General features: G+C 38.8%; 1 protein-coding gene across 1 annotated transcript; it reads left to right on the top strand.

Annotated features, from left to right (window-relative positions):
- Positions 1-4,684: 4,684 nt before the first annotated feature.
- On the top strand, positions 4,685-5,683 carry NEUROD4 (neuronal differentiation 4; the record flags this gene model as incomplete). Its single annotated transcript, XM_080661062.1, has 1 exon — positions 4,685-5,683. Exon 1 carries the CDS (start codon positions 4,688-4,690, stop codon positions 5,681-5,683), a length of 996 nt encoding a protein of 331 aa, XP_080517188.1. The 5' UTR covers positions 4,685-4,687.
- Positions 5,684-15,221: the final 9,538 nt, after the last annotated feature.

Here is a 15,221-nt window from a genome sequence, read left to right as displayed (position 1 = left end):
TTATCTTTTGATGCATTAAAGATATTTAGGTGGAAAAGGTCAAAGGAAAAATAATTTAATCTTTGAGGAGTGTTGGCTTTCAGTTTTATTTGAGAGACACTTCACTTTTCTCCTCAGAGTCCTGCCATTGATTCTGGTAGGAAGGTCATATCCCCATTATTGTTTAATCAAAGACAAAATGAAAAATGTACCAGTGCCAATGGTTGTCTGTATTCCACCAGAAACTTCATGAACTTGAAAATTCACCTGACTGAGTAGGAATGTCCGGCCAACTGCTGCCTCCCAATTATAAACTAGAATGAAAAAAAGCTTCCTTCCTTCTTGAATGTGGTGGAAGAGTTGTAGCCAATCCAACAGAGGCAGCTGACACAACCCTTTGAGACAGAATAGGAGCTCTGATACTTAGTTTCACTAGGAGTTTGAATATCAGGGACCTTTTTGAAATGGGAGTTGAGGTGAAGTGGAATTTTGTTGTCATGTAATCAAATTAAGTACAGATCATAATTATACCAATTTTTGTCTATGTGGCCAGAAAAACTCATGGTGAACTTTAGGAAAAATGATAGCTAACACATGGCATTTATGATGTCTGGCACTATTCAAAGTCTTTACATATAATAGCTCATTTTATGCTCATGATAACCCCATAAGGTAGGACTATTATTATTCTCATTTTAAAGAGGAGACTGAAGCATAAAGAGGTTATGAGTCACTTATCTAGTAAGTAATTAAGCTGAAATTTGAACTCAGGTCATCTGACTCCAGAAGCTGTGCTGTCCAGTCACATTGGGCAAAAGACAGGGTATTGGGCTGTTGTCAGATAATCTTTTGAGCCAATCAGAAGAAGCACAGTAGTTAATACACTCTGCTTTTCCTATTCACCTCTGAGAAACCATTTTTATTTTTGAATAAGCAAATATATGTGAATGGATTAAATAAGAAAACCCAAGAATAAGCACAAGATAAATATAATGATAACTAGAGGCCCGGTGCACCAAATTTGTGCATGGGGGTGTGTGTCCCTCAGCCCAGCCTGCACCCTCTCCAATCTGAGACCCCTTGAGGGATGTCCAACTGCTCGTTTAGGCCCAATCCGAGTAGGATCGGGCCTAAATGGGCGTCGGACATCCTTCTCACAATCCAGGACTGCTGGCTCCCAACTGCTTGCCTGCCTGCCTTCCTGATTGCCCCTAACCCCTTCTGCCTGCCAGCCTGATCACACCCTAACCACTCCCCTGCCAGTCTGATTGATGCCTAACTGCTCCCCTGACAGCCCGATTGCCCCTAACTGCCCTCCACTGCCAGCCTGGTCATCCCTAACTGCCCTCACCTGCCAGCCTGGTCACCCCTAACTGCCCTCCCCTGCCGGCCTGGTCCCCCCCCCCCCCTGCAACTGCCCTCCCCTGCCAGCCTCATTGCCCCTAACTGCTTTCCCCTGCAGACCTGGTCCCCCCCAACTGCCCTCCCCTGCAGGCCTGGGTCCCCCCCAACTGCCCTTCCCTTCAGGCTTGATCGCCTCCAACTGCCCTCCCCTGCTGGCCATCTTGTGGCAGCCATCTTGTGTCCACATGGGGCAGCCATCTTTGACCTCATGGGGGCAGCCATCTGTGTGTTGGAGTGACAGCAATTTGCATATTATTCTTTTATTAGATAGGATGTTTTTATAGCATTTAAAGTTTACAAAATTCTTTTTCATATTTTTATTTGTTATCAAGAATAATACAAAATATATCTTATCCCCATTTTATTAAAGAGGAAATAGAAGATCAGAGCTTATACAATGTGTTTGAGATCAATAACCAGGAATTAGAAGAGCTGGGACTAGAGTATGTGCTTTTCCAGCTTCCATGCATTTGAAACTACACTATGTACACATGGGGTTCTCTTAGAGCTAATGGACCAGTACCTATGGGAAAAGATAAAGTTAAACTGGAGTCATCTATATCTTTCCCATGATTAGTAAGAGAACAAAGATGAAACTTGGTTGCCCTTTTAGTTGTTTAGCTAAAGTCAGTGGGTTCTTTTCTGTCATACCTGCTGACAATCTGACTTGAGAGCAGTTCTTTGACTCTTACAGAAACCATCAACTTATGGTTAAAGGCAAAAGGTAGTCTCCTCTCTTCTCCTGGCTCCACTACTTGATGGGGGTGAGGATTGACAGAATTTGCCTAGAGTACAGAGGCAAGGAAGTGAGGATGATAACAAAGGTCAAATCCAGAGGCTAGGATGGGGTTCGGTTTCAGGGGCAATCCAGTAGACTCTCCTCTCTTGCATCTTTCTTCTCTTCCTTCTTTCTCACCTCTCCATGCATGTAAGTATGTCTCAGTGGTAATGGCAATGATGAAGAAGACATGAGAGAAAGAGAAGGAAGAGAAAAAGGAAGCCAAGAGTAAGAGAAGGAGGGGGAATAAATGGATGAAAGCAGCAAGAAAAAATTTTGGAAGAGGAAGGAATCCTGGAATATGGGAGCTGAAAGGCACTGTAGAGAACACCTAAATTAGCCTCCGGTTGGTTGATGGCTACTTGCTGGTGACTTAGCTCTCCTGATCCACAGCTGAAGTCAAAGTACCTTTCTTCTTTCCTGTAGTTGTGGTGGAAAAAGAAACAAAAACATAAAACGTATGTTTTGGAACCAGAACTGGTTTTATGTCCGACTCTACCAGCTCTATGTCTTTGCATTGCCATCACTGAATCTACCTGACCACAGTGACGTTGACTATAAAATAAGCATAGTAATTCCTATTTCCCTCAAAGGTTTGCTAAAAGGCTATGCAAATGTAATTATAATTACATGTGGAACATTAGGCTTCCCAAGCCCACTCCATCCTCACTGACCTCAGAGTGCACCTGCCATTGAAAGGTCTGTGTTACTTTAACAGAAAGTTAATTAGATCCTTCATCCTCTCTCTGGGTAGCTGCCCGAGTTAGAAGTGCAGCTCAGCACACAAGCTCTATTATCCATATTAAAAGTGGGATTTTCTTACTTGGCCTGGGCAGCCAGTTGACCAATAGGTCCCAACGTGTGTTTTCAATAAAGCTGCTTACTCAGAAAGCCTTATTAAGTGAGTAAGTCAAGCTGACATGATTTCCGTGCTGATTAACATGAAACCTAGGCTGTTTTTGCTATGCAGTGACATTAATTATTTATAGGAGGTAAATGAGGTTACAAGGAAAACAAGCTCAGATTACCAGAAACAAATCAAATCATATATTTATATTTTTAAAAGCTATGTACTAATCCCTGCATTCATTGATTTGAGGCTCAAGCTTCAAAGATAAAAAACATTTATTATGCTCTTCTCTTTCTGATATATGAAGGTGATTCAGAGTTTAATATTTCAAAGACTGGCAGGTAAACTGGGGTGACCCAATGGAGCTTATCAGAGACTTTTATGTGGTAAATTATACACCCAGAAATTGCTCAACAAATCTCAAAATAATCCAGATTTTTCCAGAGCTGAATATAAAATGTTTACTAAACCACCAGTCTTTTCTGGTTTACAAATGTGTTCAATTTGTAAATTTTTCATAGAAAATTCTGATTAAGCAGTATCTGTTAAGTGAATTAAAGCAGTCAGGCTATTTCTGTGTTTGTCTGAAATATGCCTCATGTTTTCAGTAACTATGTTCTGTTAAATTTAGCATTTGTTCTAGATTTTTCATTTTTAATGAACTATTATTATAGTGGTTGCATTAAAAATAATCTTAAATATGTTTGGTAGAACTCTGGTTTGTAATTCTAGCTGCTGCAATATCCTTTTCTGATGGCGTGCAATGCATGTGCAATGGGAAGAGTTCTCACTTTAGCATATTGGAAAATTTCCCTGATCCTTCTACACCATGCCACTAACACCTCTAATACCACTAATACTAGATGGACCATAACATGCTTGCTGAAAAACAAAGTGCTCTTCTGGTGATGGGGAGAGAATTATTACATGGTCATGTGGCATACTAGCCAGTTGTAGCATGGCTCTCTCCTAGGAGATGCTTGAAAGAACAGCTGGCAGAATCAGAGGAAATAATTGGGATGTTACAGGCTAGAGATATGTGTTATGTCTCTAAATAGAGGATATGTGACTATTATATATTCATACAAAGTAGTCTGAATAATCTCACCATAGTTTTTCATTCATCTTATGGTGTAAATATGCAACAGTTTGCTTACTTTATTGTTTGATATGCTTTTAAAAATTTGCAATAATTATAATTATTATGTACACATTAAATACTTATAATTACTTTAGCATCCTTTTTTCACTTACAGAAGTTTCTCTATTTGGACAATAATTTATATGCCTACTGTATCTATTTCCCTTTATGAGCTGAATTCTGGGAAGAAAAAAATATTCTTTGATTGGTTTACCAGTTATTTTTGCCTAAAATATCCACGAGATAAAAATCCTGAGAATAAAAAGACTTAGACATTGACACTATAATAAATAATCAAGTCAATTTCCTTTTTCTATAGTTTATTTTCTTATTATGCCACAGGGAAATGAGTGTCCTGGGCATTTATTTGAGTCTTATATTAGTTATTTAGAATCAATGGACTAGATCATTGTAAGTTGAATCCCAGTACTAATAGGGTTCTTTATATCCAAGGTATAAAAACATGTTTAGTTTTAAATAAAATAAAATATCCAGAGGTACTAAACTTTCCTGTTTTCTCTTCCAGAATCTAGAAATGGCAAAAACATATGTGAAACCCAAGGAGATGACAGAGTTGGTCAACACACCATCTTGGATGGACAAAGGTCTGGGTTCTCAGAATGAGATGAAGGAGGAAGAGAGAAGACCAGCTGCTTATGGGATGCTTGGAAGCTTAGCTGAAGAGCATGACAGTATTGAGGAAGAAGAAGAGGAGGAAGAGGATGGGGAGAAGCCTAAGAGAAGAGGTCCCAAGAAAAAGAAGATGACAAAAGCTCGCCTGGAGAGGTTCAAGGCTCGAAGAGTCAAGGCCAATGCTAGAGAAAGGACCCGGATGCATGGCCTGAATGATGCCCTGGACAACCTGAGGAGAGTCATGCCATGTTACTCTAAGACCCAAAAGCTTTCCAAGATAGAAACTCTCAGACTGGCTAGGAACTATATTTGGGCTTTGTCTGAGGTCCTGGAAACTGGCCAAACACTGGAAGGGAAGGGTTTTGTGGAGATGCTCTGTAGAGGGCTCTCTCAGCCCACAAGCAATCTGGTGGCTGGATGCCTCCAACTGGGTCCTCAGTCTGTTCTTCTGGAGAAGCATGAAGAGAAATCTCCTATTTGTGACTCTGCCATTTCTGTCCACAACTTCAACTACCAGTCTCCTGGGCTCCCCAGCCCTCCTTATGGCCATATGGAAACACATCTTATTAATCTCAAACCCCCAGTGTTCAAGAGTTTGGGAGAATCATCCTTTGGGAGTCATCCACCTGACTGCAGTACACCACCTTATGAGGGCCCACTCACTCCACCCCTGAGTATCAGTGGGAACTTCTCCTTGAAGCAAGATGGCTCCCCTGATCTGGATAAATCCTACAGCTTCATGCCACATTACCCCTCTGCAAGTCTCAGCTCAGGGCATGTGCATGCAACTCCCTTTCAGGCTGGTACCCTTCGCTATGATATTCCCATAGATATGTCCTATGACTCCTACCCCCACCATGGCATTGGGGCTCAACTCAATACAATCTTCACTGAGTAGAGCAGTAAGATCAGAATTTCAGAGGGTGATGTGGAGATGCTTTCCATAACTCAAACGGTTGAGCCTGAAGATTCAATAACCTTAAAGGAACCCGTTAGTACATATAAAATACATTAGTGCCAGTCCATTTAGGCCCTCCTACATCTGTCACTCTCTATTCTCATCAACTTCTCAAAATGTATTGATTTCTTTATTTAAGGTCCTCAAGAGAAATTATTTGGTTGTTTACAATCATGTGGAAATAGAACAGAAGCCCTAGGTCCTATTCTGGTGGGGCCAATAACTTATTGAATGATCTATGCCAATTCATTTTCCATTTCTGGACTCTTTTTACTTACTGGTAAAATCAGGAAATTGTTCTAAATCTAGATGATTTCTAAAGTCCTTGGCAGTTCTGAAATTCTTTAACTTTGGTGAACACTTTTATAAACTTCTTGAAACTAAAAGGACAGAGGAATGGTAGGAAATGGACACTATATGTCAATGATCAAATGGAGTTGCCAAAGGAGCACCAGGTGCATAACTCTTGGGGAATTAATGATTTGACTTCTTTGCATCTAGAAATGGCCTACAGAGGCTAAAATTCTAAGTTGGTTGTCACCGTGAATAACAAAGCATGTTCTTGTTGGGTTGAAAGCTGAACATAACTTCCTTGATGCTTGATAACATTCCAAAAGCATTTTTATTAGTACTAGAGATAGGGCAATAGAGTCACTGAAACCTCAGATTCCTATGACACATGGGACTTAGAGAAGTCATCTAGACCATTTCATGGCATCTGTACCAGAGGGCTCTGGAAATTCTGATGAAGCTCAGGGCCTGTTATTGGAATAAGCTAATAACACAGGTCACATTCAAGAGAAATAAATTGGCTATTGGTTATACTAACTATAGCTATATAATAGTTCTCAGACTCTCTTTAGACCACATCTGCCCATAGGGAAACCACTAGATTTTTTTTTTTTTGCAAGATGAGTTGTTTTTGTTTGTTTGTTAAAGAAAACATGTTTAAAATCACTAACCTCTGTCCACATCAATATCATATTTTCTAGAAGCACAAGCACCAATCAATTTATTGACCAAACTTGAATTTTTCCAACATATATATAATTTGGTGTCTCCTCCCACACTAATTGTTACCTCTCCCTCACTTCTAAAGTAAAATATATTATTACATATTGTAAATAACATTTAGAGTAATCAGACTTAAGGATGCAGACATTAAATCCAAGGTCAGGGAATGCTTTCACCAATCTATGTCTTCATCACAAGTTTATCCCAATTCACAGGATATTTATTTTTCTTCGTATAACTCCTTTTTCCTTTATATCAGCACTATTTTGTCAATTTTTTTTTTCAGAGAAATGTGATCTGAGAAATGTTACTGTCCTGGTCAATCTGCCAGGAAAATTATTTAAAATAAACCAAAAGCAGATCGCTTTCTTTTTTCTGCCAGAGAGGATATGCTTAGGGTGTATGGTACACAATTAGGGCCAAAGAATAAAAGTGGTAAGGCAGACTAGTATGTCATTTTCTACAGCTTAGCCATCCCCTAAAACATGCCAAACTACCTGTGTGTCTTGCCTTTTGTACCCTCTTATTTATTATCTCCTTGAAGTCTAAGTTATTTTCTTTCCATTTTGCTTGCAGCATCAACCCTGCTGGAATTTACATGCTTGATTGGTAAATCCACTTGAACACATCCAAAGCCATTCTATGTGTTTTGAGTCTGTATTGGCACTTATCTTTGTAAGAGGTAGTGGGGGATCGATCCTTGAAGCTGGAATTTTATGGCATTTAAATCTGTAGATAATCAATGTTGTCTGAGTTATTTATTAGATATTATTTATTTTATTTATTTCTCCCTTCCTTTCATGCAAATTCCTTAGGTTCCATACATGTGCTTGCAAAATCTCCCTAAGGCTTCATTTGGAAGGTAGCTCATAACTTTGCTGGGAATTCCTGAGTCTGGGATGAGAGAAAACGGAGGAAGTTAGTGCAGAATTACTTGCAGTGATTTTTTTTTTTAAATAAAAAGCAGCAATAATTTGAATGGCTATGCAAGTTGATATTTTTAGATTTTTTTCTTCACTCTATGACGAGCCAGTTATTTTTGGTGAATCAGTTGTTTGTGCTTTGGGGTGTATGGTTCTAATGAACCGGATGTCCCTGCAATTGTTCAGAGGGACTTCATAATTGAATGAAAATTTGGAAATGTAGTATGGTTGTGAAGAGCCTACTCTCCAACCCAGGGTGGTCTCATTCAGATAAAGCAAAGTAATTGTTTAAAATTTTTGTAAAAAAAAAAAAAAAAAAAGAGAGAATGTTTTCCCTTCCTTTTTTTCTAGCAGAAATAAAGCTTGTGAGTCTTACTAGACATTGTGTTGTGTTGTCAGTCATCAAAGTTTTTCTTCACTGTCTTCTATTTCTTGGTTTCTGAGTTCTGTGAGCAGCCAGCGGAGCACAGGCTGGCCTGTCAAGAGAATATGCACATCCCATATTTTAACTGATCTTGCCAGAAGATTTGAAAGGTTAGGTAGCTAGAAGCCTAGAAGGACCAATTTCTGCCACTCAAACAATCAACTATACAATCTGCAGTTGAGAAAAACACATCTTCTCCTTTAAAGAAATCTAGAGCTATGGGCAATCCAAGCCATCAAACCACAGACAGGTGGATCACAGAAAGAGAGAATATCATCCAAAATTTAGGTGATCATACTAACTTTTAAAAAATTATGAAGTATGTTTTTTGACAACTGCTTCTTTTTTTTGGTCATTTGATTCCATTTATTCTTTTTTTCCCTTTTTTATTGTTTAAAGTACAACTGCTTCTTAACATCTCTTCTCTTGATAATTTTCTTTCAGTTTTCTTCAGCTAAAACTTTCCAGGGTCCCTTTTTACATGCATAAAATGCTGATGATAAAGAAATAACAATGCAGTTGATATAAAATAAAGTTTAATAAAACAGTTGCTTAATCAAGAGAGAGATTTGGTTTAAAATATTTAAGACACAAAAAATACAGAATGAACCATTCTCCCATCCCCATCCTCCATCTGCCCAGTACCCACTTTCCAACTAGAAACTACGTTTTAACTTTTAGCTTATTAGTTTCCAGAGAACTTTTATGCATATATGAAAATATTAGGTACAAATATTAGGTATAAATATTAAGTTACATTACCCTCTCCTTTTTCCTTCAATCAATGGTAGTATAATATAACACAGTCCTGCATATTTTTATTTATTTCAACCCATATCTTGGCCATATTTTCATATGTCTTAAAAAGTTACATAACTATTATAGCTGGTTAGCATTCCATGTTAAAATACCATAATTTATGAAATTAAGTTATATAATTTAGATTTTTCCAGTTATTGATAATACTGAATGAATAATCATGTGCACATGTCATTTGACACTTAAGGGAATCTTTACTTTGCAAAGGATATTCTAAAGGGATAAAGATAAACTGACAGATAAAACAATTAGATCTAGCATTTGTTGGATACTCTGAACTGTCACATGTGATTTATGTGTATTCATTCATTCAATCCTAAAACCATCCCTATAAAGGAGACTGTTATTATTCTCATTTTACAAATTGGGAAGTTAAGGTGTAGAGCAACCTGTTCAAGCTCAGGTTGTTAGTAAATGATGGAGGCAGGATTTGAAATAATTGGTTTATTCAAAAGGTTTAAAATGATTCTCAGTGGTTGTTTGCCTGGTAGGTACATATGATGTCATATCTGCAAAAGGCCGGAGCTGGTGGAAGTGGAAATACTTTTTGACACCCTTCAAATTGTCCTTTACATATGACCCTGTTGCCTTCATGATCCAGGCTGCCCACACGAATCTGAGAGAAGACTCTTGGCAAAATCTCAACATTCTATTGTGTGTTGCCTAGGTAGACTGCATGGATATAGGCCAGGTCACAGACCAGTATTTTGCTGCTTGCAAGTGTCCATCTTTCAGAAGGCTTGGCTCCCTTTCACTGCTGTCATCTCACATATCTTTAGAATTTTGAAAAAAAAGTTTTAACAGGGAACTATAGTCATGAAAATATTTTTTTTTTACTAATATAAGAGCATCCTATCATCAAGATTATTTTTTCCTATTTATAAAACTTTGGATTATAGCTTGGTGCTTTAATTACAATCATTGGCTTCAGGACATCAAATAAATGATATTTTAGTTATGTAATTTCATGGTTAAATAACCTTTGCTAAATTGATTAACCCTGAAAAGCCTCAGTTCCCCCAAATTTAAAATGGCAATAATAGCAATAGTTTCCTCATAAGATTATTATAATTAATTAATGGAGATAATACATCTAAAGGTGGTAATTATTACCATTCATGTTACTATCTATTATTCTTTGATTACATTCATGTTAACTTTTCTCTTTGCCTCCAATATATGTATGGGGGAGTTTTGATGGTGACGGCATCAGGTTGAGGAAGTTTTTTAGTTAAGAGGGTTGAGTCAGACAGACTTGGGTTGGAAGCTAACTGACTGAGCAGTCCTTGCATATCTCTATGTTTCAGTTTTCTTCTGTATAAAAAGGGCATAAAAATTCCACCAAATCCATGGAGTTGACAGGAGAATTAAAAGGGATGATAGCCCTAGCTGGCTTGGCTCAATGGATAGAGTGTTGGCCTGCAGATGAAAGGGTCCTGCGTTTGATTCCGGGCATGCAGGAAGTAGCCAATCAGTGATTGTCTCCCATCATTGATGTTTCTCTCTCCCTCTGCCTTCCTCTCTGAAATTAATAAAAATATATTTTTAAAAGGGATGATAATGCCAGGGAAGAGTTATCTCAGATTCTGGCATTGAGACAATTTACCATTATTATTGTTATTATTGGGAGTAGATGGGAACAGATGAGGAAATGGAGAACAAAAGAGCAGAGCAGATCCTTTGAATTTATTTAGTAAATCATTGACTGAGCCAACATCAAAATCAGAGTCTTTTGACCAGCACACCAAACATCAGAATATGCTATTTTCTAATGCATCGCAGCAACACTTTAAACAGAACTCCTCAAATTTCCTGAATTTGGGAAATAGGAAACACTGTATTCTTATTTTTTTAGAAATTGGTAGAGAGCTGAAAGGAGCCCTGCAGTAGCTTTTTGCTGTCATCTGGCCTAAGACTATGTAGAAAAAGAATATTATCATCTCCCAAATGTATGGTACTATAGAGTTCATTTCAATTCCATTTTACAAATAATTATTGAGCATTTCCCATGGGCCAGGCCCTGAGCCAAGAGCTGGGAATGTGGAAATGAATATATAACCATGCTTTGTAGGTTTATAGTCAGGCAGATTATAAGTTAATAAAGCATTTTATACAGTTATTATTCAATATTGATAGAAATATGAGACAAGTATTTCAAGTATGGATACCATTTGACAGAGGAGGAAACTGATACTCAAGATTAGCTAGGTCAAGCAATTAGCTAGAAGTTGTCAGCGATTATCTGATTATAATGCTATTTTATTTGTTTTAGATAAGTAAAGTCCTACTTTATTTGTGATTAAGTAGAACACATTTTCTAGATGATGTTAATAGATTATTCTGACAATTCTAGATAAGTTACTGGTTAAATAACCTCGGTTATATTAATTAACCCTTCAATTAATTTTTGCTTTGCTAAAATTAATTACTACAAATATTAAATAAAGCAAAAAAAATTGTGGTCAAGGTTAGGTGCAGATGCATAGTAACCAGGGAGATAGTTGATTATAAAAATCAAAGGAATCCTATCATGGCTGTCATACTACACATGAAAATAAAAGTGTTCCGTCAATACCTTGTATGTGTGTAAGTAAGTAGATTAACACACTAAATGTGAACTGAAGAAAATTTTAGAAAACAATAGCTAAAGACTCAAGGAAAGGAAGAGGAAATTGCTGTTTGTTGGATATACACACCAGGTATAAGTTGCAAAGTCAAATTTTCAATATTGAATCAATATTCAAAATAAGCTATTGAAGGAGGTTTCAGATATTGTAGACACTTACGCAAATGTGTGTAAATAAATATGAGAACATGTCAAGTCATGTAATGTCTCTGTCTGTTTTATCATCTCTAAAATGAGATGCTTATGTGGGATACTACATGGCCATAAAAAAAGAAGGAAATCTTACCTTTGCAACAGCGTGAATGGATTTGGAGATTATTATGCTAAGTGAAATAAACCAGTCAGTCAGAGAAAGACAAATATCATATGATCTCACTTACATGTGGAATCTAATGAACAAAATAAACTGACCAACAAAATAGAAACACAAGCATGGATACATGGCACAGCCAGACAGTTGTCAGAGAGGTGGGAGAGGGGAGGACTAGATGGAAGAAGGTGAAGTGATTAGTCAAAGAACATATATGCATAACACATAGACAAACAACAGAGGGAGGTGGAGAGGGGACTGGGTGAAGGTAGGCAAAGGGGGGTGGGGGTGGGGACATCTGTAATAGTGTCAACAATAAAAACAAAGTAAAACAAGTGAGCTGACTGTGCCATTAGGCATCAGGATTTTTTTATAATTTTAATATTTCTATAGTTCCATGAGCAGCCAATGCCCATTTTCTTTGAATGACACACATATTTTAGAAAAAAAAGAAGAGTGAATAATGCTTGAGTAAAATCTAATAGGTTAAAAAAAAGGACTAATAAGTCATTCAAATCAAGGTGGTGCTGGGGCATCTTGCAGGGTTTTATAATTACTAGTTAAGCTATCTTGAAGAAGTAGGTGCTTTCAATTTGTTGTCAACATGGAAGACAGTTTTCTAGGCAATGAATTTATTATAGAGACAATGACTGCAACATGTTTGGCAACTGAAGGACCCATAATCTACACTGAGCTAAAATAAACTCATCAAAGACCAAATTGAGAAACTGTGTTATTCCTAGAAATATGCCATCGCCCTCCACCCTGCCCAAGTGGGAAAGAATAGGGAGCCATTGACTATATTATTTACTTGTTGCAAATATAGCATGTTCATTCTCAGTTATTCATATTAATTACCCATGTTGTGGATTATTGATGAAAAATCCTATTAATAAAAGCCTATGTGGTTGTCACGCCCTCACGCCGTGACGCACTCATGCCGCAACGAGCGATCACCAGGAGGCTGCATGTGCAGCAGGTGCGCACGGGTGGGAGGGGCTGTGTGCACACGCAGGTGGGCAGGGGCTTTGCTGCATGCACGGCGTGGAGGCGGGACCCCTGACTCCAGCCTACCTCTTTGGGGCAATCCATCGAGGAGCCCAGGATGGGTGGGTGGGGCCTACCTTTTTTGGGGTGATTGATCGCGGGGTTTCCGCACTGTGAGAGGGCACAGGCCAGGCTGGGGGACATCCCAGAGTGCAAGAATTTCATGCACTGGGCCTCTAGTATTTCATATGAAGCTTGTTTCTCCATGCTAGCAATGTTCCTAATTTTTGGTGTGTGTGTGTATGTGTATACACCTATTAATGTATCTATATTTAAACAAACACATACCAAGGTGTATGTGTATACACCTATTAATGTATCTATATTTAAACAAACACATACCATATACACACAGAGAAACACACACATATATATGTGTCACACACATATATATGTGTGTGTTTCTCTGTGTGTATATATATACATACATGCATATATTTAAATGTATATCTCTTTGAACATGTTGGTATATGTGAACATATACATGCATGCATGTACACACATGTATTTATATTTTTTAATGTACTCTAAAGTCAAGTGGAAACACTTTTTGGATCATTTAATTTTTGGCAAGTCTACAGCCTGAGTTTCTTCCTTGGTTAATTCAATGTTAATAACCAAGCTAGAAGGTTAGGGTCTGGAGAGAGGAGGTAGAGGCAGAGAGGCAGGAAGAAAGTGGGTCATGGTCTCGTATTTCCCATTGGGTTGGACCCTGATGGACAGCCTGGTAATGGTAAGTGCTCCTCCTTGGTCTGAGCCTGTGCTCTCTCCCCTCTGAGAGCTGGCCTCTGAACTGAGGCAGATCCAGGGCAGGCAGGCACATGGCCTCCCCACAGAGGGCCAGGCACAGCCGCAAGCTGTTCAGGGACTCCTGTGGTGGATGCTCCCCTGGCTCCTGCTCAGCCCACTGCTGCCAGCCGGCAGCTTCCCCCCTGCCAGACCCCTGGGCATGCTGACGGGAATGGCACAATTACCTAATCCCTGCCCAGGGAGATCTAGGACACATGCAGACAGATGGAGAAGCAGGGGAATCCGGCACTATTTAGTATTGGAGGAGCAAAGGAGATAAGCGTGAGAGAAGTTTGCTTAATGGGCCAGGCTCGAAAGAAGGTTCTGTAGTCTGGTTTTCTCCAAGCAGCTCCCAGGCAAACTGTTTTCTCACTAGAACAAAAGCTCTGGAAGAAAAGTCCTACACCTTCTCCTAGCTGCTGGCAAATAATCTGAGAAGGGACATTGACCAAAGTGTGAGTTTTCACCAAGAAGAGAAAGTCTGAGGCAGGTATTGAGAGAAACAGAATCTGTGGGAGTCAGAGCTGCAGGAAGGTACAGGTAGAGAGTGACATAGAGTCAGAGATACAGAGATCAAAACAGCACATGCATGAACTCAGTATGTTGCCCCTCCCCTACTTATTTCTTACTCTTCACTCTTGCATTCTCACCTTCATTGCCACTGCTCTGGGTCAGGCCCTCAGTATCTCTCTGTGTGGACTCAGGCAATAGTGTTCTTTCTAAATTCCAATCTTTTTGCACCCAATGTCTTCTTCCTTCTGAAAACCCATCCAGATTGATCATTTTAAAGCAAAGCCATGATCTTATCATCTCTGTGGTCAAAAACCTGCATTGGTTCTCCAATCACTACAAAATGAAGTCCAAACTTCCCAGCCTAACATTTAACCCCTGTCTACCACAAATGGTCTTGATCTACATTTCCAGGTATATATTCACCACTAATCCTCCCTCACCTTCATCAGAAGCTGCCAAACCCCACTGCCCTCACTCTTCTTTGCCAACACATCTATACATTTGTGTGGCATCCCAGTGTTCTGCTCCCTCACCTTTGCTCCTGGCAATGCCTTTCCATGGAGACCTCTCTCTTCATCTTCACTTACCAAAATTGTATTTACCTTCCACAGCCTAATGGAAATTCCTCCTTAATAAAACTTGACCTAGATGACCAAGGTGTTTGGTATTATTGGTGACTACACTAGGCGAGGGAATCAGCCCACGTAAGGGCTCTTACCCATGAAAGATCAGGAACATAAGTCCAAAATACTTCCCCATTTGCCCCAGGTAATATTACCATACAGCTGATGACTGCTAGCATGGCAAGAAAGACGTTCTCAGGCATTCTTGGGGTTCTGGTTACCTCACAATTTCTTTTTTATTTTTTTATTATTTTTAAATTATTTTTATTTTTATTTTTATTTTTTATTTTTTAAATAAATCTTTATTCAGATTATTACAATTATTTCTCCTTTTTCCCCCCATAGCTCCCCTCCACCCATTTCCCACCCCACCTTCTGCCCTTACCTCCC

The sequence above is a fragment of the Plecotus auritus genome, assembly GCF_963455305.1.
Source record: "Plecotus auritus genome assembly, chromosome: 3".
NCBI classification, from domain to species: domain Eukaryota; kingdom Metazoa; phylum Chordata; class Mammalia; order Chiroptera; family Vespertilionidae; genus Plecotus; species Plecotus auritus.
The sequence above is the reverse complement of the archived record's forward strand: the minus strand, read 5'-3'. Positions and strand labels throughout refer to the sequence as shown.